At 41.8% G+C, this 24,026-nt stretch overlaps 1 protein-coding gene across 1 annotated transcript in view; it reads left to right on the plus strand.

Moving 5' to 3' along the window:
• Positions 1 to 755: 755 nt before the first annotated feature.
• The window catches only part of CASR (calcium sensing receptor), a 42,942-nt gene continuing 19,671 nt past the window's right edge, over positions 756 to 24,026 (plus strand). Inside the window, exons 1-3 of the mRNA XM_059838148.1 lie at positions 756 to 1,189; positions 9,284 to 9,590; positions 12,018 to 12,896. Coding sequence (XP_059694131.1) covers positions 1,005 to 1,189; positions 9,284 to 9,590; positions 12,018 to 12,896 — 1,371 coding nt within the window. The 5' untranslated portion in view covers positions 756 to 1,004. The remainder of the gene's footprint in view (positions 1,190 to 9,283; positions 9,591 to 12,017; positions 12,897 to 24,026) is intronic.

A 24,026-nucleotide genomic window follows, 5' to 3' on the forward strand; every position in this document is an offset into this window, starting at 1 on the left:
CCATAATTAAGTTAGTTCTTTGTTTGGGAAGCCTGTAGACATGCTGCAGGGAAAATGTATAGAGCATGGAAAAGCTGCAGTATTCTTCATCCCCAGGAAACAGGCTTCAAAGGCTTCTATAGCTAAGCTTTCAATGGTCGAACCTTTCAAGCCTTCATGACTCATTATGGAGAAGTATCTTGGTTTCAAGTGCTTCCCTGGAGTTCATTCTCCCTGTCAAAGCAAAAGAACTCTTTCTGAGCCTGAAAGAGCTTGTTTTATTTTTATCAAGGATAAGTTCAAAGACAGAGGGTTAAGAGTGATTCAATGGATAGGAGATGATGGACCAACACCAAAAGATTATTATGGTTATTTGCTTAAGAGAAAGGCTTGATTCTTACTGTTTGATGCTTCCTTATTCCCCACTTGCCTACCCAGGTCTCACAGTGTGCTCTGTTCATAGACACCAATCAGATCACAGGTTTTACACCATCTGCTATGACCACAGTCACACAGAACCATAGGAAGATTAAGCCACCCACCTTAGGTATGTGGCAGAGAATCAGATATCTGACATTGCTTGAGGAGGTGTGGCTGTGTCACCAGGGTGCCTGGATGACTTTGCCAAGGCTGGGATGTGTCCTAGGTGGGTTGTTGAGTGGGGGCAGCTTCAGGGGTGAATTGAGGGCTTAGCTTGACAAAGCAGAACCATCATGGCAATGAGGGGTCCTGGTGTATAGCTGGAATCACTTTTCAAATCTTTCTCTTACAGTTCTCAGAGATGGGCTCTCCATAATGCTTCAATTATGAAGGAAGAAGGGAAGCTGAATTGTTTTTTTGCAATGGAGAAGACAGAGGGAGAAACACCAGCACTGTGGCTCCCACCTTGTTGCTTATCTCCCTGCCAACATGTGCCCCAAATCCTCTCTGTGCTGTATTAAGGAAAGAAAAAGCTTTGACATCTGCTTTGTTACATCATCTTTTCCAATTTTGCACCCGATAACCCCCTGGTGAAAAGAGGAACAATGACTTCATATAGCTGCTGCTTGATTCTTTTGCTGTTTACCTGGAGCACTGCTGCCTATGGGCCAAACCAACGGGCACAGAAGAAGGGAGACATTATTCTTGGAGGATTGTTCCCCATTCATTTTGGAGTGGCTGCTAAGGACCAAGATCTAAAATCAAGGCCAGAATCAGTGGAGTGTATAAGGTAAGCTGGTAAAAGGGAAAATAAGAAGTTTTGGTGGGGAAGTCTTCACATTTCTTGACTTTATATTGTGTAAATATGGTCTGTAATCTGATACTTGCGATTGGAAGGTATGATGTAAATAATGGAAAAAACAAGTGTGTATGTTAAACAGTAACATAAATACTGTTTGGACACTAAAAGAGGGCAATCTTTGTACTACCTGAAGCTGCCAAAACATTAATATACCAATCTATCTGGCCATTCACAGGGAACATTTAAATAGCATCTGAAAATTAGCTTCCCTAGCAGGACAGAAAATTACCAATAGTGCCCTTTAGTTCATTTAATTAAAGTAATTAATGGCCAAATAGTTTAGAAATTATTTTTTTGTCCAGTTCCGCCTGTCATCTTCTACAACTTTAAAAACTGTTAAGTTGTCTAAGCAAGTGAAAATGTTAAAGTGACATAGGTCAGGGCTTTTGAAAAATCCCAGTGAATGACACATAAATGTCTCTTTAGGACTTTGTAAAAGTCCTAAACTTTAGACCAGGCTTCCCTCACCCAGAGTTCTTCTCTTTTGTGTAAACAACTCATCTGTGTTTTGTCTTAAGTGTTTGGGAGTTAACCTTGGAGTGAGAAATGCACATGAAAACAATTTATCTTATTACTGAAGTGTAGGCATGATGAAACATAAGGAATTTTTGACATTACAAGCCTGCACATAATATACAGAATAAGTGGAAAGTGTGACAGAAACTGCTGCAACTGGAACATCATATAAACAAAATATTAGAAATTCTTGTGGATTTCTGTCATGAAAATGCATGAGAAAACGTTTCATTGTCATGGGACTTCTGTTACCATGTGTGAAGAACTGTGTGTTGGAATTATTTGGACCTCTCGTCCTAGGCTGAGGATCTAGTACAGTTTTGTTGCAGATGGCAATGAAGGATGGCCAAGAGCATTCCTGTTACACTCACAGATTTCAGATGTGGTTTCCCACTGAGACCCTGAGCAAGGCACATCCATCTAGGTTATGAGATCATCCCCAGAACCTGTCACAAGGAACACACACAGGTGTCAATAAGCAGGGATTATTTTGGCTTCTTCTGTGTGTGCCCAGGAACATTGTGAACTAAATGTATGTGCAGTGTCTGTTTCATGGAGCAAGAATCTCTGCCAGCTTTTCAGCATTTTTTTTTCTCTCTCAAATGCATTATTTTGAAAGTGGAATGCTGGAAAGCAATGGATGTTTTCAGCTCTATTTTCTTCTTCTGCTCCAGCTGGCAGGCAGGACAATGCACATATTTGCAAACTAAACAGCTTTCACTTGTATCGACTCTGGGTCAGCCTCAGTGGCTGTCTTGACATGGTCACATTATTGGAAGAGATGGCTGGAAAATGTTCTGCCACAAGTACTACAAGTGTGTGGTTGCCAGAAGGCATGTTAATGAGGTAGCACTGCCAATAGGCAAATCTTGAAAAGCCTGACTAGCTGTTTTAAGGACACAATGCAAGATCCTTCTGGGTGGCTTTCAATCTGCTAAAAGGTATCCTCCAGCTGAAATTTGCCTGGATAAAATCCCTGTTCTTTTTGCCCTTGCACCAAGAAGAAGATGTAGGTGCAAAAGAGAATAAAAGATGTCTGCAGAGGCAGGCATTTGTGGCACATATCCTTCAGGGAGTTGGATAAATTGTGAGTTAATAGTTGATAGTTGCAGTTGGAGAAAGAATGAAGGTCAGAGATTAGCTTCAGAGGTAGTAGAAACCACAAAAGGAAGAAGGGGATGATTGGACTAGAAATAACTGGAAGTTGCTTCATTGCACACATCTTTAGCAGAAAATGTCCATTTGCAGGAAATGGTTAATTCAAAAGAGGTTGGATTAATAAGGTTTTTTGAGATTGGTCATCAGGTCTTAGTGATGGAGGTAATAAATACATGGGAATGCTTGTGTGCATTCCTTGTTATTGGTACACATCAAATTGAGAGCAGATATTTTTTCAGAAAGGATTTTCTATTTTAAGCAGTATTGGAGTCAGAAAAATCCTCCTGCTCAAGTTGTACAGAAATCTCTCAACACGACCATGGTAGTCATTTTTTTGTTTTGGACCCTATGATCAGGCATTAGCCTGTGGCAGGGTTGTGCATGCTGACTCTAGGCGTTCAATACAGTCTTCAAGTTTTTCGCTAAAATCTTACATTATCATATGTGAGTTTCCTAGGTTCCAGGCAACTGACTGGTCTGGAATTATCAAACTTGTATTTTTGGGGGGAGAAAAGAAAAATAAAGGTTCTAGTTTCTTCACAAAGTAAGTCTCCCTGATCTTGTAGTGTCAAAAACTTCTGTAGGGTGGGAAATCCACAGATTAGCAAATTAGATAGAAATCCATAGGGAAGGACAAATGTGACTGTACATGGTCAAACCAAAGGTGCTAAATCTGTCCTATACCTTTATCTGTCCTTGTTGCCCTTCTCTGAGCCTTCTCCAGCACTGGTGTATCTTTTCGAAGCTGAGGCTGGTAAGTTTTATACCCACCCCCTTTTCAGATGGCTGCATACAGTTTTTAATCTCTTTATTATGTAGAAAAATGTGTCTCATATCACATAAGAAAATTAGACCCAGGTCACTCTGGGATAATGAGCATCCTCTCTCTCCTCATGCTCTCTTGCAGCCACAAGTCATCAGACCATGTGAAAAGCTCCACGACAAGACCTAGGGGTCCCACTGAAACCTTTGGGTGGTCTATTTTAGAGTTCAGAATCAAACAACTTTAGATAATGTGGTTTTCCTCTATTTTGAGTACTGTTCAACCTGATTGGTGCTGTTTGGGCATTTAGCTGTGTTCAGTGCCATACCTATGCTCCCAAACTGGGCTTCCCAATGGATAGGACAGCTGGGGCTTCTCAAAAAGGATAGGATAGTTTTCTCTCCACTTTCTCTGTTTTTATGTTCTTCATGCTCTTGTGGCTCAGCACCTTTCTCTCCAGCTCAGCAAACATCCTGGTCTGAACCTACTGTGCATACCTGGCGCATGATTATTTAGAAACTATATACATAACTCAGCAGTGAAAGGAAAAGGGAACAGTAACCATTGGTTCCCCATTCTTTTTGTGCTCTTGCTACTGAAAATGCATCCTTGTGCTCTAAAGACTGAATTGTAGAGTCCAAAGTGAAAATGTACCCATAATTGTGCCACATTAAATGTCAGATAGGAATACACAAAGTGAGAGCAGTTTTGTTTCCTGTTTGTTGTTTCAGCAAACAAGGATCCTACATTTGATATGAATATACCTCCTATCTTTGTATGCCTCAGGTGCTGCTGCACAGCTTTCCTTATACTATTTGCTGATTCATATCTGATGTGTGCAGGGGAGGCAGAGACAGAGCACAGCACCAGCAAGCCCTGACCCCCCATTCCATTCCCTGTCAGCACCCCCATAGGCCTATTAATAACCTGATTTTTCTGCCCCTTCTTGATTTCAGGGAGATTAGCAGTTTTCTTGTATTCTGACCATCCAACTAAGGTCCCACACTGTGACACAGAGCTTTCAAGCTGTGAAACTCTCCCCACGTCACAGTTCAAGACTTCAGAGAGCATGGCTCCAGGACTCTGTAGCCCACTGAGCTTCTATGTCCATCTGAGAGAACAGAATTTTAATTCTAGCCCTTGCAGATGTATTTGTTAATCCCATTGCAGACCTGAATGTACAACAAGATATTTGGAATTTCTCTTCCCTAAAATGTAGTTATATCATTTTCTCTCTCTTCCATTCACCTGCTGAATTGTAATTTTTTAATATTTGATTTTTTTTTGTTCTGCATAATACACCTCACCAACAGTCCTTGATTATAAGAGTGGTAAGCAACTCATTATACCTATGACTGCAGGAATCCAACAAATGACTGAAGGTGTCCCCCTTGCATAGCTTAGAAATAACAGTAGCAGCAATAACATGCAATTAATGTACCGGAAATCTAAAGAGGACAGAGAAATTAGTATGTGCATGCAGCCACTAGAGAAAGGGGAGTGCTGGAATGATCAAAAGGTATATGCAGGCTTTGCCACCATTTCTAAGTACCTGTCAGATATGGGGGGGTAAGTGAAAGCTTTTTTCAGAGCTTTCACATCACTTTCTCCTTTTTTTGCTTCATATTCCATTGCTTAGTACCTTGCAAGTGTGATAAATGAAGGTCATGAATACACATGAGGCTGTGAATTATTTCTTTATGGAGACTAGCAAGGATCAGGACCAATTTCCCTGCTGGATCCAGACAGTAAGAGCTGTTAAAACCAAACCACACAAACAAACAGGGGATGGAGCTATGGGGAGCTTAAACCATGCAGACAGCTTGTGCCCCTTAATTTGCATAGCCTTGCTATGAAACATTGGCTGGGGCATTTAAGCCATCCTGAGCAGTGTTTGACAGACATGTTTGGTTTCTAGCAAACTGGTCTGCTGCACTGCTGTCCTCGGTGGAGGTGACAGTTACAGCAAGGTACTGTTTCCAATTTCTCTCTCCCAGTTTGTGCTCCTCCTTGGGAATTGACAGATCAGTGGGTTGAATACTCTGAGAGATGGGAGAACAAGTATCAGATGGGAAACTTTAAGGAAGGAGTGTAAATAAAAATCCCCCTCTACACCTGTGGGCTCTGAATTATTTACATTAAACTCTCATTTAGAGCTTAATGGCCACTTTTCATAGCACCACACCTCACAAAATGCAAGACTATGTGAACATACCTGTAAAGTAATATGGCAGAAAATGAGCTTTGGAGGCTGCTTCTTTTCCATCAAGAAAATATCAGTGGCTATTTAAATATTCTGGAAATCTAATGAAAGCTTGCTTCTGATAGTAAATATTGCACAGTTTCTTCATGGAAATTACCAGACAAATTGCTGCATGGTTGACAGAGCATTCCAGTGACTGATCATATTAATCACAGCAGCAGCACGGCACAGGAGGTCAGCTGCATCAGTGGGACCTACTGCCAGGTTCAAAGGCTGCTCTTAGCAATCCCTCATGTACACACCAAGCAAAGAGGAGCCTATCTGCAGCCCCTTGCTGGGATCTTACAGTACAGTGGGAGAGAAATTGTCTACAAAATATCCATTCATAGAAATTGGAAGGATTTTGCTCTATTTAGAGCAGTTTGGCAGCACTGCCTTTGTCTGACCATATCTGTGTTACTTAACTGATACAATGCTGTCTCAGGTGACAAAATGACAGCTTGTCTGAAGATCTGTCAGGTGTTAGAGGAGACAGAATGAGGAGTGCTCTCTTCATCCCATCTGATCCTCTCCTCCTGTGCTGCTGATGCTGCTGTCAGCAGAGGTGCAAGTGAAGAGAACAGCAGGTCTCTTGCCTAGGTTAGTTTAAGATAAATTATTGAAAGTACTTCAAAGATATTTTGGATTCTAGCTCCCAGAAAACAGCCCTACTCTCCTATTCCTCCAAAAATAAAATCATTCCAAATGCACGTACCTGAACTAGAGGCCTTATACTGTAAATATTCACTAATCAGGAGCATATATCAGAAAGGAAAACAAAAGCAACTGTGCATCGTGGGCCTTAGTCTGCATTTACTGAATTAAATGCCAGATATTTCTTTGAAGTGAAGGGTAAGATGATCCAGTTCACTGCTTTCGAAGATACCATCTGAATATACCACCTTGTGGCATTTTAAAAAATAAAGCCAAATTCCTCTCAAGCAGGCAAAACAATTTTCTGTCATACTTCACCTGTATAATTTAAAGTGAGCAGGCTTAAATTTGCTTTTACATATACTCAAATGTGTGAAGCTTTTCCCAGTAGTCTAGTGGTATCTTTGAACTTCCCAGGTTCTCAGTAGCCTTCCCTTTAAATATAGAAAATGCGATCCGATTTTTCTCTTTTACACGAGGAGCCTCAGTATGGCTCCTTGCTTCAAATCCTATTAATATTAAAAATATCTGTAAACATGTTCAGCTTTTGAAAAAGAGGTGTCACAAAACCCTTCCCTGTTTCCATTTATCCCAGTGTGCATTACCGACCACGTGAAGCAACATGGTGTGCCCAACACGTCTTTCCTGTACACAGCACTCACTGACTCCATCCCTCTCAGCCTTGCCCTTTTATTTCAGAGCTCTCTCGTTGTATCTCATTCCTTAATGGTTTGGAACTAGAGCAAAAAATATTCTAAATGACCAAATTACTTCTATCAGTAACCCACACTCCCATGTTTCTAAAGACTAATCTTAATAAAGCTAACTGTCCCTTTGGTAATAAGTTATAACTAGGACTCAAACTTCTCGACCAGAAGAGATCTGTACTGAAATGGTGCTGTCTGGGCTTTGAGGCATAACCTCAGAGCTGAACCTCATTTGGAATTTGGCCAAAGATGTCTGGAGAGGTGAAGTCAAGTTGAATAAATGAAGTTTTTAAGACTTAAAGATAAACCTTAGATGTGATATCATTAGAAATTCTGACCCCAGATAAATCAGATAAAACCCCTGGAATGGAAGTAATGTGTCTTTGTTCATTCAGCTTTGAAAAAGCCAGACATAGCTAACATCAGCTTTGGAAGCAATTAATTTTATCCAGCCATTAAAAATGTTTAGGTCATATATCTCAGAGATTGATAGGTTGTGATTTCATTAAGCTTATCTTTAGAAATCTTCACCTTAGTAATAGAAACATTTCTCTAAGCACTTCAAAATGTAACTCATGTGAAACCTATAATTTACCATTTCATGTAGAATCTGTTCTTGGCCAGGCTATTTCCTCAGGCTTCTGCAGTTTTGGGGCCCGTCACTTTTCCCGGTGTATCTCAAGCATAACAGCACTGACACTTTCCTGTTTTCACCTGCAACTCAGCACAAAACTGCAAACTTGCTGCTATCCTGACTCACAGTGCATTCCAAGGAAGGGCAGGTTTCAGCTGATGAAAGATTCTGCCATTCCAGCTGCATTGCCTTCAAACAGCCTCACAGGCACACAACTGGTTGCCAGGGCAACTTTACGGGGAAACACAGTAAAACTTCAGAATAATACGTGTCGAAGATGCTTTCTTGCTGCTGCTTTCCACGAAGAAGTTTCTCTCCTTTGTGGATAAGCAATCATTGTGCTTCAGCTTCTTCCACTGCCAGGCTACTGATGCCATAAACAGGAACTCCCAGCTTCTGCAGGACAGTTGCCACCAATCTGCAGCTCTGCTTCTAGCTCCATGTACAGGTACAAGATAATCAGAAAACAACTTCTCCATCTTAGAGAAAAGCAGAGGCTTCAACAAAGTTTCACTTTCACAGACCAGCTCTGAGGTCAGCTTCTGAGTTCATGTCTAAAACAAATTGTGTGAGGGAACCATAATAATGAGAAAAGTTATTCCTTCAGCAAAGGCACTGAAGTGTCTAAATTAACAAGTTAACAGTTTGCACTAGGACTTATAGCCTGTCTCTGATCTCTGGTGTGAACAGTCTGACTGTGCTCTCTCTCACAAACTGAAGGGTGTCGTGTGAGGCCGAATTCCCTGAGCAGAGCTCCCAGGCACCTCTGCATCCAGCAGCGCGCCAGTGCTGTGGCTCAGCCTGCTCTGCCTGCCCAAAGCCAGGAGGAGCTGACACACTCTGGGAGTATCCCCGAGCCTAAGTCCCAGGCAGCACCAGCACAGGCTTAGCAGACACTGCCATCTGCATTCAGAAACATGTCAGAGGAGCCTGGAAACAAACCTGGTAGGTGTAGCTTTCAGTCAGAGGATCACAGCATCCATTTTCTCAGGGATCATGAGATCAGGTTTAGGGTCCTTTGCACAAGGGACAGGCCAGAGTCATCACTCCAGACATGCTGTCTTTTAACTTTCCATGGTTTTAGGGGACTTAGAAAAGTTTACCCCTGGAGTGAGCTCCCAAACTGAAAAGCTGAGAGCCAGAACTAAACCTTATAGCAAAAACACACCTCTTCTGTAGTAGAGACAAAAGCAAAACTTTCCAAATTTAGTAGGGTGCAAGAAATCACGTAAGTTGCTTTTGTCTTTTGTATCTGTAATTTTTCTCTCTGTCTTTGCCTCATTCCTGGTCTCCTCTGCTCTGTTTTTCTCCTTCTAACTCTATTTTGTTTTTATTTTTGCTCCCCCAGGTATAATTTCCGAGGCTTCCGCTGGCTCCAGGCTATGATCTTTGCCATAGAAGAAATAAACAGTAGCCCAACTCTCCTTCCCAACATGACCCTGGGATACAGGATATTTGACACTTGCAATACAGTCTCGAAAGCCCTGGAGGCCACACTGAGTTTTGTGGCCCAGAACAAGATAGACTCCTTGAACCTGGATGAATTCTGTAACTGCTCAGAACATATCCCTTCCACCATTGCAGTCGTGGGAGCAACTGGCTCTGGCATTTCCACTGCCGTGGCCAATCTGCTGGGACTATTTTACATACCTCAGGTACATTTCCACCTCACTTTTTTAGGTTACAGAAGTGGCCTGCTCCTCTACTCTGCAGAGATTAAGCAGAGATTGCTTAATCTTTGCCATTTCAAATAGAATTTATAGGAGAGAAACAATAAAATAGGGGGCGGGAGGGGCGTGGGTGTCATTGTTAAGATAGAAATGTGCCTTGCTAGCACTTTGCAGTCCCCAAATATAAAGGTTACTGAGCAGCCATAACAACACTTGGCCAACAGCAGCCTAGCCTGGGAGGACTGGAGTCCTCTAGAGTGGTTTAGTCTGTGAATACAGTAGTAACTGTAAGCATTCTGACTCTGCTGGAGCCAGTGTCAGCATCCATGGCCCCATCCTTTTCTTTAAGAGGCTTGTTGATCTGCCAAGACCTTAAGTAAAGTACAAAGCTGGCTTAATGTTGTTGCTTTTAATTTTACTTTTCTACGCTGAAGTCAGCTTTGGTAAAAGTGCTTGGCCTTATCCATTTAAGTGTTACCTTGTATAGCCTAACACTTCCAATCCCTCTTCCAAAATTAATAGAGGTGCCAGTGCTCACAAGAGCCCTTGTAACAAGATTGTGTCAGAATATGCTCGCAGTCTGTCCTGAGAAATGTATCTTTGCTTCAGCCAGGGCTCCAATTCCCATCTGCACCAAGAATGAGGAAGGAAGGATTCTTGATTGCCCTGTGCACAGTAATATATCTTGTCTGTTGAGTCTTATCAGTCTGACTCCTTTGCAGGAGTCTGAAAAACTGGACATTTGGTCTCTGAGCAGGGCAAAAATGCTTTAAGCTGTGCTATCTGGGTATTGCCCAGAGTGGCATTGGAAGTTGGAGTGTAATAAACACCCTGATGACATTATGGGGCATTTTTGGTTTACACATCCCATTACCAGGTGAATGGGGCAGCCAAGAAGGGTTGGTGAGTTCAACTGAACATAAGAGATGTTTGCAGTTCTCAGACTTTCTCTTTAAACAGAGAATGACATTTGTCCTATGAGGCAGTAGCCTTATCTAGAGGCTGCAGAAAAGGGTAGATGTCAGGAGGTTCAGTTCTGGAACGAAGTCTCAGCCGGGTGGTTGAAGCATGGCAACTGAAAGCAGGCTTTTAGACTGGCAGATGTTGGGTAGAATTGTCACAGCCATTTGTAGCAAGGCCATTAACAAATCCAGGCTTATTAGGCCCTGCATTTCAGTAGGAGCTAGAGGTGTATTTTAAAATTAATGTACGGCTCATTACTCATTCTGTTGACATAGACACTGAAAATGTTACAACTTCTGTTCTGTTTCTCAGTACCTCAGGTCAGTGTCCCCTTACACTACACATGGAAGTGGGACACATTGCCTGCACCTCCTGGAGAAAGGTTGCTGAGGGTGAGAGTAGCACTGGACAAGAGCCTGTTCAGGGAAGAGTTCAGTTCTGTGAAAAAAGGGTTTACTCCTGTGGCCCTTGAAACTGCACTATGAGACCTCCTTTTCTTTCTTCTTGCAGAAACATTAAATAACAGAGTTTAAGGAGAAGATAAGGTTTTCTGTAATTTTCCACTTTGTACAAAATGAACTGTTTATAGAAAACTTTTTCAAATGAGAGTCAGTCCCAAAGAATTCAGATACCAATCTCAAAATGTGTTTTAGAAGTTCTCCAGATCTTTAAACAGTTATTATCTGGGGTTTAAGGTTTTCTTCCTACTTGCAGATAATTCAAATTATATCTTAAGAGCATGGGGCACTTGTTCTGATTAGGAAAATAAAGTACTTCTTAAGGAAATAAAATCCAGTTTTAACCATAAAACATGGTGGCTCATGAAGCATGGACTGGCTTCTTTGCTGATTCTGGCCAGCAATCGGGAAACACTGCTAAAGGAGCATTACCATAGCACTCTGCACTATCAAGGAAGCTGATATACAGCACATTCTTCTTATGTCAGCTGACAGGGATTGTATATAAAAGGTAAAAGGAGCCTGACTAAGGATAGGGATGGATGTCAAAGGCAAGGAGAGAAAGACAGAGTAGCTTTGGAATAGCAATACCATCCTTCTGTCTCATGTCTGGTTCAGGACAGAGAAAGCCTGTGTTCTGTCTTAATTCAGTGCATTGCCCTCATTTATCTAAATGGCACATTCTTTTTATTTCTGGATTTGACAGAAATCTTTGCTGTTCCTCCAGTCTAGTGTCCATTTCTCTCTCCCTCAGATCCTTGACCTTGCAGGTGGGCACAAGCTGGCTCCAGCCTCTCAGGTCCGAGCAGCTGCTGTATGAGTGCCTCTGTGGGACAGGCGCAGCTAGAAGAACCCTCAGAGTGGATCACCTGCAAACACAGGCTAAGAAAATGTGGTTCCCAGGCTGACAGTGATGCTAGGCAAATGGAGGCAGTTTATTTCAGGCATTTCACTTTATGGTGTGTTTTGCTTGTTTGCTGTGCTCTGACAGGTCAGCTATGCCTCATCCAGTCGTCTCCTGAGCAACAAGAACCAGTTCAAGTCCTTCCTGCGCACAATCCCCAACGATGAGCATCAGGCTACCGCCATGGCAGACATCATCGAGTACTTTCGCTGGAACTGGGTGGGAACAATCGCAGCTGATGATGACTATGGCCGGCCAGGGATTGAAAAATTTCGGGAAGAGGCGGAGGAGAGAGATATCTGCATTGATTTTAGCGAGCTCATCTCCCAGTACTCAGACGAAGAGGAGATCCAGCAGGTGGTAGAGGTCATCCAGAACTCCACAGCAAGAGTGATTGTTGTTTTTTCCAGTGGCCCAGATCTGGAGCCTCTCATCAAAGAGATTGTCAGGAGAAACATCACTGGCAAGATCTGGCTGGCAAGCGAGGCCTGGGCCAGCTCTTCCCTAATAGCCATGCCGGAGTTCTTCCGTGTCATCGGCAGCACCATCGGGTTTGCACTGAAGGCGGGACAGATCCCAGGATTTCGTGAGTTCCTGCAGAAGGTGCATCCCAAGTCCACCAACAACGGCTTTGCCAAGGAGTTTTGGGAGGAGACATTTAACTGCTATCTCCCTGATGGATCCAAAAATTCTCCTGCTTCAACTTCCTTCCACAAGGGCCATGAAGAGGGGCTGGGAGCTGGAAATGGAACGTCTGCCTTCCGACCTCCGTGCACAGGGGATGAGAACATCACCAGTGTGGAGACACCATACATGGACTACACACACTTGCGGATATCCTATAACGTGTACTTGGCGGTGTATTCCATTGCCCATGCCTTGCAGGATATTTATACCTGTACCCCTGGGAAGGGACTCTTCACCAACGGGTCCTGTGCAGACATAAAGAAGGTGGAGGCATGGCAGGTAAGCCCTTTGTCTGTGTGCCTGTGCAGTATACCTGCAGAAGGAAAGATGAGCTGTCCCAATGCCCTTTAGGGTGCCTTTCCTAATCATGGGTTTCAGACACAGCATAAGGCTCCTGGGATGCAGTGTGTGACTGTGTCTGAGGTAGGTGCATGCTCCCACCCACAGGGAATGTGAGGTAAGTTGGGCTAGGCCTGCAGTGAAAGGGGGGGCTTAAACCAGGTTAAATTTTCTTGCATTTGCTGCGGGCCAAAAGTGCATACACAGACAATTACCACAGCCTGGCTGACGCAAGGTAACTTGATCATATATTGAGCCTTACATAAACAAGAGGGCCTGGGGAGAACACATAAACAAGGAAAACAGTTTTTCGAGTTCATTTTCTTTGGCAAGCTTTAAATCTTTTGGAATCCCATAGCAATTTTCCATACAGGCTGTATTTTTTTCCTCACAGTTTTAAGCATATATAGGATCAAACCAAAGAAGATTGAGTAATGAAGGAAAATAATGTGTGGCTCTTGGGCAGAAAATAGATAGCTGCTTTGATTTGGCAGTGGTATTTGTGAGCTGATGAAATTATGTTAATGACTTAGTTCCATTTACCCATTCATTCAGTGCATTCTACCCACTGGCACATGGATCACATTTTGTCTTCTGATCCTTTATGAATACTCTCTACTTTAATATAATTATGCTATCCAATGTGGTATTCACTTTGTGGTGTTAATATCTACTGCATTCTCAACACAATTAGCATGGACTGATGATATGTCAAATAAGTAGCAAATTCTGTCTGCCTCATTCTGCTTGTCACAAAACACTTGAGCCCAAACATGCCTGAAATCAGAACAACACAGGTGAATAAATGGAGGATCCCCTCCCCGTTTTCATTGGTGTTTTCCTCTCTTTGGGATAGTCTAACCAAAACAAAGGCTGCCTTTGCCACAAACTGCAGATATCAGGTCACATTCACGTACAGGAACTGCAGTTTGGTTCCTGTCTAGTCTCAGTTAACTCAAAAACATTGGTCAGATCAAAGTAAAAGGCTTTGTCTTGGCATTTATGGGAAACTTGCACTGCTCTAGGTGCCTGAACAGGTTTATCAAAACCACTTTACTCGGGAGTTGATGAGTGCAAGGTTTGACTCTGATTTAGAGGAATCCTGCAATTGCTGGCTGTCTCTAAAGTTTCTGTCTTTCAAAGCTATTCTGCTTTTCAGGAAAATACTGGCAGAAATGGGCAAGTCGCAGACAGATTTAGCTTTCACTGTTGTCAGTAAAAATGATCCAGAATAAATGTAGTTTAATTCATTCCTTTATGCCTTGTCAACTTGGAAAGTAAAGCTGGATATTCATGCCATTGCTAAGTAAAAGAATGTGTTTGTTGAAGATTCCATGCTTGAGAAGAATGACCTCTCACTTCTGTGTTGCTTGTCGAGTGCTGAAGGATATACACATCAAAATGTAAAGCATCCTGCTAATCTAGGCATTTGGGTATACATACCTGCCTGAGAGGAGGGAATCAGCAAGGAGTATGTAGAGAATAACCCCAGTGAGCAGGAGCAGGGAGTGCTAGAAAGGAACAGGCTATACTTATAACCACCACCATCATATTACGGCTTTCAAGCCTACTTGTGCATTTTTTTTACTTTGTTTCAAAATCAAACACATGAATAGCAGGTAAATGCCAAATTTGTGTGCACACCTACTTCATACCAGGCATTGCAGCTCATTACCTTCAGGAAGCTTCCCTCAGCCCTGGGAGTAATGAGTTCACCTCACAAATATGCAACCTCCAGCATTTCCAGAGTAACTTTCTGAGAACCACACAGAAAAAAATCTTACTACTAAAGTCAATCTCATTTGCAGTGGTACATCTGCTAGTGTTCACTGCCTGCTCCCTTTCTCACAGTCAGGTCAGGCTTTTCTTGATGGGAAGTGACCCAAGAGAGCAAGGACAGTGTTAGGAGGCCCCCATACCTGTGACTGGAGGGCAGCTGCTCACAGTGTGTGCAATTACTGGCCAGGTGCTGTGTGGTACAGATAAGGTGAACCTGCTGAACTTGTGGCTCCATTAGCCTGAACTCCTGTCTGGAGCAGCCCTTGCCGGCAGGGTTGGTGGCTGGGGAGCAAAAATGATACATTCGACAATTTAATTATGTACCATTTAATTTTGTTGCCTTTCAATGGCGTTATCCTTTTAACGCATACGAGTTTTTATTGTTGTTTACTAATTGCACATTTTATGTACTTATAACACAAATCTTCTGGGGGATGTGTTCTGTATCATTTGTGGAGGGTGCTTGTGTGGGTCCATATATAAACCCAGGATTTTTACCTCAGTGATAAGTTCATTTGAAATGGACTGCCTAGCACAAATCACTGTGAGTTGGTTAAACTGAGTGAGGTTCTCCTATTAAGAATTTACAATCTATAGTTTAAGAAGGCTCTAGGTGTGTTTCAGCATGGGGAGAGCAGGATTTTTGTCTCCTAAGGTGAAATATCAAATACTACGGACTTTCATGTTTACTTATTTATATCTACTTGTTTAAGAAACTGTTTGCTCATTTTCTCCACCTGGATCAGTGATCCATGACAGATCCTGCCCATAAACCCAGTCTTGCTTCCTTTTGTTTTACCAGTGCCTCTGAAGCTGGCTATGGGCGTTCCCAGTGGAGATGGGACTGGCCAGCCCAAGCTGTCTGGCTGCCCAGCATGCGCAGAGATGCAGCAGGCAGAGCTGGAGAGCAGGCAGGACAGCTTCCAGGCTTGCCCAGAGGAACCCGTGCCACTCATTCCACATACAGAACTGGCCAGGGAATTCAGAATCCTGTATCTGAAAATGGGGCAGCTGGAACTTCAGAACTCTGCAGAAAATTGCAGATTTTATTAGGATGCCTGTGCTGTCCTTATTCTGAGCGATCTGAGCTGTCTTGTTTTAAGAATCTACACTGCTGCAAGGCAGAAGATAATCAAGGTGCACACCTTTGCAAGATGCCTGCTGAAAAGGGCAGACAGTATTGTCTGCATGTGCCATTGTTGTGTCCTGCACAATATTGAACAAGATCAGATCAATTACTTCTTTTTGCACTGTTTTGTTCAGGTAACAAAAAGGTGCAGGGCAATCCTGAACAAAATGTATAAATTCTGTCACCTTGGGGCAAGGCAAAATTTTATGAAAAGCCCTAAGAATTCAAGTGCATGAGTGCAAACAGTAGAACAGAAAAAATGCTCTTAAAAGTTTCCAATACCTCTGGCTGTCAGGAGACCCCTCTTCTGCTGGGAGGTTGTGACTTTTTAGGAGACCAGACCAAGTACAACTAATTCTGTATGTTGCTCTGGTTTGTGGACTTGCCTACCACAACCACAGGCTCTCCCATAAGCTACAGAATTGAAGTGGGAAGTTATGGGAAGGGGTGGGATACAGGCTGAGAACTGCTGTACTGATGCTGCCTCTTTGTCAAAAGTCCCCACATTTTTGGCCTGTTTCTTCATAACTGCTTTAACAGTCTGGTTTTGAAGCCCTTTTTTCTTAATATCTTCCCTAATAAGATTTCTCAAGTCCCTCAAGTTCCTTTATTTTCTTAGTCGAATAGCTCATTAGGCTATTTCTGTGGTCACTTCTAGGAAAAAGTTCATTTGTTCTTTTTCCAGTTCCCCTTTTTTTCAGTTCCTCCTCTCTGGTGTCTCTCTCTCACTACAAACACTCTGTGGTCCTGCAAAAAAAAGGGAGAAAATTAATAGGGAATCTGTCCTTCAGAGCAAATATTTCCTGCTTCATATTATTTCTGTGTGAGAAGATGAAAGACCTATCTTTTCTTCAGATTGAGGTCACTCAGTTTCTTCCCATTCATTTGGATTCTTGATGAGCAGCTGCTGGATCTCTCTTTGTCTTGCAGTAAAAGCATTGTGATTAAATGGGGAAGACAGGCTCCCAAGGATCTGAGAAGGCAAAGGTGTGCAGCCACAGGGTCACTGAGCAGAGCATCTTTGGGTTGACTCCCAGACAATTTGCAGGTTGCTGTTACACTGGAGGCTTTGAATTTTGGCATGAGTGAAAAACAAGACCTCTCTTAGGCACCAAGGCAAAGCACAGTGCAAGGGCTGAAAAATGTGTTGTGCTAATGATCCACAGGTTAGAGACATGCTTGTATGTATTGTTCTATGCCTGGAAATCTGACTGACCTCAGACTCAGTGAAAAGTTGCCTTATGCTGATCCACAAATACAAAATGGCTTCACCTAGCAACACCTAAATTCTTTTATTACACTTGTGCACCTCCCAGCCAACAGTTCCTTCCTCAGTGCTGGGATGCTCATTGTGAAGAGATAAAAAAGGACTGGCATCTTCTCCAGCTTAACATTTAGGTGTGTCTGCCTAGCTGGAAATTGACTGTGCAAGGCTTTAAAGAAGTAAATAATGCCTTAGATGACACAGACCTTTGAGCTTAATGGCTTATCTAATCAATTTTTGTGTCTGTTAAACTAGAGGCCTGTCTGAACAATTCAAAACCAGCTGCTTTGTGGTATACAGAATTAAACAGTATCAGAACAGCTATTAGCTATAGCTGGTGGGAAAATTAGTCATTTGGGGGGAATCCCAAAGAAAACAGAAGAAGCTGTTGAATGTCAGGCAACTGCAAAACCTTGCCTACTCTGCATTACAAATGCACTGAAGATGTGGTTGTTGTGAACAGAAGGCAAGAGGTGTGCCTTTGTTGTGGGAAACAGAATTGACAGGGACACTACTTGAACCACGCACAGAAATATGGGGGTCAATAGTGCAAACACAGCTATTTCCCCATCAGGCCAATAACAGACAATTGCTTATTCATCTGTTTGAAGATAACAACTTGCCATCAGCTGAGAGCATCAACTAAGCAGACAATAGATGGAGTATTATTTAGATGTCTCTACAGCTAAAAGGAGAAAGACTTATCTGGACTCACCAGTAGAAAATGTGCTGGGAAATTATTGCCCTGACAGGGCTGCTGGAAGAAGGGTGAATGAACTGCATGCAGCAAATACAACAAAGGAGTTATGGTGATTAATAACAAAGTCAAGAATGGCTAAGATTCTTCTGAATTGGGGTAGTACACACTGCCTGATAACTAAATCCACAGTATTCTTGTCTGCTCCCAAACACGTCGAATTTTTCATTGAAGTCACCTCTAATGTAGTCATTTATGTGCTGCTTTACAACAAAAGCTGTATTTGAAAAGAACTTTTTTATATTTATGAAGCTCATTTTATAAGTACTTCTGTCAGTTGGGTAAAAGTCAGTTTTTCAGCTTATAGTGGGAATTTTAGGGAAGGCTCCATGAAATTCTCACACAATGTCTCTCTGTAACAGCTTCAGATAACAATTATCCCTTGAATTACCAAGACCTCAGACACCAGTATCTGTTACAAAGACACAGCATGTCTTTGTTGCACAAAAGGATGTAAAATTTCTTCCAGGACTGACCTTTCCTGATACTACTCACAAATGGAGCTGGTGACAAAGGGCACCTTGAGAGCTTCCTAAAGGCACTCACAAAGTGGGATGAGGAAACAAGTGGATATATAAAAAAAATTCCATTTATCACAAGATGGGGTTGAAGCTAACTTCAAAGTCATGATAACCACAGCATAGGTTATTATTTCATTTCTTTCTGAATAGTCAGCTCTCTTCACAAACGCTTTACTAACCAGTCACAGTTAGTTATCCCTAAAGTGAACTTATATGCACTATGAAGGACTGGTGTTGCTCCACACAGAAAATAGGAGGAATGAGAACAAATTACTTTTTATGGTGACCCTTTTGCCTTGTTGAATTATAAGAGTGATCTTCCAACTGGACTAGAAGCAATACTTCTCTCTGAAAGAACTTTTAGCAGTGTCTGCAGGAAGAATGACATGAAAGACTGAAGAAATCAGTCTTGACATGAGATTTCTTTGTTGGCCAAGATTTACATTGATAGAGGAAATGGAAAAAACAGATTTAAGCCAGTAGCCAAGTGGAACATGTGCCCAGACACAGTAACTGAATCCCCTGGAACATTAGCTGACCACTGATGGGACCCATGACTGTGCTTGCCCACTCTGAATGTCCGAAATACTTCCATGAGTTCAGTTAACTCACTGTGATGATAGAAAACTTTGGGGATCTTTTTTTTTCTCCCATGGATAGTACTTCTTGAATAGATTATAAATAAGCATTGAACTCAGGTTTCATGAATTACCATGGTCTGTGAAAAGAAATGACACCTAGAAGGCAGAATCCATTGGTTCTCATTCCAACAAAGAGCTTACCCAAGCACTGAAGGAATTCATCCTATAGCTCCAAGCAGGAATGAATTTACAGTCAAAAGCTATGGCTTTCTCCTTGCCTAGGGAGCAGCACAGTTCTTCAAAGCAGTATCAGCAGTGCTCTGTGCAGGATGCAGTTTCAGACCTCAGTGTGGCTCTGAAGAGACTGATCCATAAAGGGCTGTTTGAAGAAAGTGACAGCAAAGGGCTGTAAAGGGACACATCTACACAGTTGTTCTCTGCACAGCTGGGCAGGGACGGCATTAAATGCCTCCCAGAAGAAAACATTTCAATCAGACTTTGTTTACACAAGACAACATATGTGAATTATACTACATGAAAACACTGAGCACTTGAACCTTTGGGTCTACTAGTAGCTTTAATATTAGGACCATTTTTTACGTATTATTTAATATTAAACCTAAATTAATAAAAAGGGCCCTATCTTAAGCTGTTAGGTACTTCACCATAACAGCTATTGAGCAATATGGTGGTGTCCCAAGAGCATGAAAGCATCATTTACTCAGTTAGGACTCCTGCCAACAGATCCATCACCCTTATTAGACAGTATCCTGGGCTATTGTACCAGATAGATTTCTCCATATTATATTTGCTGCAAGTGAAAACCAAAGCAATAGTGGCATCAAGTCTAGACTAAGTGGCTCTGATTTTTTTCATGCCATGGCTGGTAAGGACAGAAGCACATAGCACAAAATACCACCTAGCAGAAGATAACAACTTGCCATCAGCAAGTGTTATGACAATTAGGTTTCAATTGTAGCTGTACAATTGCCTTCTTCTGTCCAGAAACCATCTCTCTCCACAAAACCTCAGCAGAAACCTAAAACATGTTTAAACAGACTCACTTTCCAAATGATCATGCAGTTTGAAATCCTTTGTATAATTAATTATGTAAATTTATGACACATTCAGGAAAGTAAGTAATCTTGATCCAGCTAAAGGCTGCTTCACATCGAATATAAAATCTAGGTATTTCATTTCTGAAAGGCTGTGTTTGACAGCCAAACTTGTGTTTAGCAAGATTTATTTTCCCCAAAGACATGCTGACTGGTAGACCTTTTTTTTAATTAGTATGATCCATGGCAGGCCACGTCTCTTGTCACAGATCCTGTCTGATTTCCTGTTGGGATTTACTGACCTTTAGTTTCATTGGTCCTTACTTGGGTTTGCTTTATTAGATTTAAAAGTCCACATAAAGTATGCATCATTTTTCTCCATATAATATTTATGCACATTGATCAAATTATTCCTCGGTCTTACCTTGATAATTTAAACAGAGTGGTCTTTTAGTCATAAGGTGTGTTTTCTGCTTTAGTTCAGTACCTTGTCCATTCACTCATCTCTCTTTTTGGCATGGATTCAGTATTCCTTCAACAGACTCAGCACAGCCAGACAGTGAAAAAATCCCACATTTGCATACTCCTATTACTTCCTCATTTGTAGGAGCACAAGGTACCTGAGCCTTTCATGCCCCCACGTGCAATGGAAAGGTCACATTTAGTTGCCAGTAATCCTTTGCAGCAGGTGGTACCCTTTCTGTGCCTTGTGTGAATTCCTTATGCCTTGATGCACAAGCCTGAATTTCACTATATCAAACACAGGTATTTGAAAGCAATCTGAGAGGAAATGTTTTTTCTTGAATATTATTTACCATTACCCCAATCCATGAATTTTCAATGAATTTTGCCAGCAGTGCTTTTGTAGCTGCTGCCAGGGTACTGATGAACATATTGGGAAACAGTGAGCTATTTACTGAGGCTGGAGGAATTTCCCATTAACTGATGATCTGCCTCTGTTCATATCTGTTGGGCAATTCCTGATCCATGTTACATGAAGTATAAAGCTCAGTTATTTTACTTCTGAAGGGGCATGTCTGTCAATCCAACTTGAATTTAAGATCTGTATTCCTCAAATGTTACTAGGTGTCAGCAATTATGTTTCTGTCCCACAGTTTTTTATTAATTGTTCCTCCATCCTAAACTCTTGTTTTCCATTATTTTTCCTGTGATTCATGTCAGGCTAACCAGCCTTTGGCTTCAGAGGATCTCCCTCTGCCTTTTACAGAATTGTCTTTTCTTGGCAGCTATTGCAGCCCAGCAGAGGCTGACACTGAGCAGAACTTTGGACACAGTGCTGGGAATGCATTACACTTGCAGGTGTAGCAGAAAGGTGGATTGGGGTTGCTGTGGAATAAGATTAGATAGCATATTGACTTTGTCATTCAAAGCCAGTGGCATTTTTATGTGTATATCATAAACCTACTGTATTAGTGCTCTCTTTATTGCTCATGGACTGCTGTGATGAACTGTCTGGTTCTGTCAGCCTTTTAAATCCAATTTAGATTGCTCAGGCTGCCCTCTAATCTCTCTTTAAGGACTTTCTACCTCAGTTAATGTCACATTATGGCTCCAAAACAAGTGCCCTTGAAATAAGAATGTCCGTGATTTTTTCTGATAGCAAGGATACTAACACATCATTCATTTGGCTTTCCTGCCCCTCTTCAGCTCTCTCTTTAGCATTCCATCCTCTTTAGCTGTCTTTTACAGCTTACTTAATGTCATCAGGATCTGGCATACATGACAGCTTTCAATTTTAATATGTTCAAGGAACTTCTTATACATTGCCTGGTGATTTTTTTCTTCTTTGTCTCCAGGATTTTTTTATGTTCTGCTTTCTGACAATACACCACCTGTGTTTCTCAGTCTTATTTGGATGTTTTGTGTTGGATTAGTGCTTTTAGAGCCCACCATAATAAATACTGCCTTTTGAGCTCTGTTTGTATGATGAGGATGGCAACATATCATCACTCTCTAATTAATGAGGTTTTATTTTAATGAGCACAGGCAAAATTTGCACTGAAAATGGTTTTATCATGCATAGGCTACAGTCAGTCAGTCCTTTCCTCTAGCTTGTCCATGGATTTTTTCCATTCAGTGGGAGTTCTATCATCACTGTCCCATGCTTGTACAGCACTGGAGTAGACACTAGTCAGAAGTCTCCTTGATTTTATATAGCATTATATCCTGCATCCAGGGGTCTTCCATCGGCATTATTTTTGATTTTGCTGCCATAATTTTTGTCCTGATTCCTTGGAAAAGAATTAATGCTTACAGAATTTCAGGAGAGGAGAGGTGCTGTTACTTCAGCCATTTCTCCCCAGAAGAAACCTACTGCAGTCAGAAGATCAGATTAAGTCTGTTTGGGATGGCACTGAACTGGGATTGAGGCTACTCCAGATGCCCTAACTCCTGAAGTTGCTTGTAGGAAGGATTTTTTTGGGCTCTAGGGAAGTAATACTATACTTCCATGCTTTGAGCCATACAAATATGTTGGAGTACCATCATACAGCTGGATCTTAATTTAAAACAGAAAAAGGGGAAATGTTAGAGGTAAAAAAGTTCTTTGTCATCTCATTTCTACTCTCGAGCTGGTCAAATTCACTAATTGCAGTTAATGGAAACATCACTGCCCAAACCAGCATTTTGACAGACTCAAAATTAATTGTTTTCTCTTTTTCTCACTAAAAAAAAAAAAAAGTAATTACAGTTTAAAAAAGAACTGTCACTTGAAGGTCACACTTTTGAGTTTGACTTTAAAAAATATGTTTGTACTGAATTTCATTTGACAGGATTTCACTTTTCCCTGTGTAAATCTTTGGTAACACTGGGTGAAATCATTATTCTTTACCAGAGCACATCTATGTGAAGTGCTGTTTACTATCAGCTAAGCATTACACAGTACAGGCTCAGGATTGGTGTTCTATGGACAATTGCATTTAGAACTGTAAGTGTGCACAGGGCCAGCAGGAGTTGTGGAGGACCTTGGGCAAACAAAATATCCTGGTCCTATCCTTACTGCATCCTACAACCTCCTAACTGATGATTAAATCAGTCTGGAAAAGCAGCCATGCAATGCCAAAATGTTGCAAGATAATTTCTTTATTCCTTTGGGAACCTCTGTGAATCATCAGACAAGTCTTTCAGAAGCATTTCAGACTCAGGTTTGCAATGGAATTGTGGCATATGCAACCACCAGTAAATACCAAATGGGTTTTTCTGAAGTATCACAGTTGGACCTGACTTGTGTGCAGCCTCTGTTATGAAATCCACTAGGCTTGGGCTTTTGACTTCTCTCTGGCCATCCTTGTAAATATGGTACTGTAGTAAGTCTGATCCTAAATCAAATTAGTCCCATTTTATATCAAGTCCCATTTAGAAAAGCTTGCCTTTGACATTTTTGGTATAAGTTACTTGCCTCTACTGCTGTAATAGTAGCTATTAATTAGTTCGTTTTGGCACCTTTCATTGTCAATAAAGCATCAAAGTTGCTGCAGTTTTTAAGCAGCAGAGTGGGGTCACTTGGTTGCTGATGAGAACACCACATTAGCTGACCCATCAAGCCCAGTTACAGGCACTAGAACTGATCCTTGTCTTGGGAAACTCTAGGCTTCTTGTCCAAGCACTCATAGCATGGAATGAGACAGGGAAGCACCAAACACCTTCCTCTGAGCAGCAAGTGAAGGTATTTCCAACACAGTCCACACAAGTTCCTTGTTCTCCCAATTTCTGTGAGTTTCTATTGGAGATTTTGCTTCTCTTTCACAAAGAAAGGACAGAATGTATGCATGGGTCCCCATGTCAGCACCAGTGCTGCCCCTCCTCAAGGGCACTGGTCAATGGAAGAGGCAGAGAGAGGGATCTGCCTAGGGATCATATCCTTGACAGAAGCAGAACAGAACCAATTATCAGTTACAATATGACAATCAGCACATCTTGTTGTGTCAGCTGGATGTCCTGTATTTCTCCAGAGACCTGAATAAG

The sequence above is a fragment of the Haemorhous mexicanus genome, chromosome 2, assembly GCF_027477595.1.
Source record: "Haemorhous mexicanus isolate bHaeMex1 chromosome 2, bHaeMex1.pri, whole genome shotgun sequence".
Classification (NCBI taxonomy): domain Eukaryota; kingdom Metazoa; phylum Chordata; class Aves; order Passeriformes; family Fringillidae; genus Haemorhous; species Haemorhous mexicanus.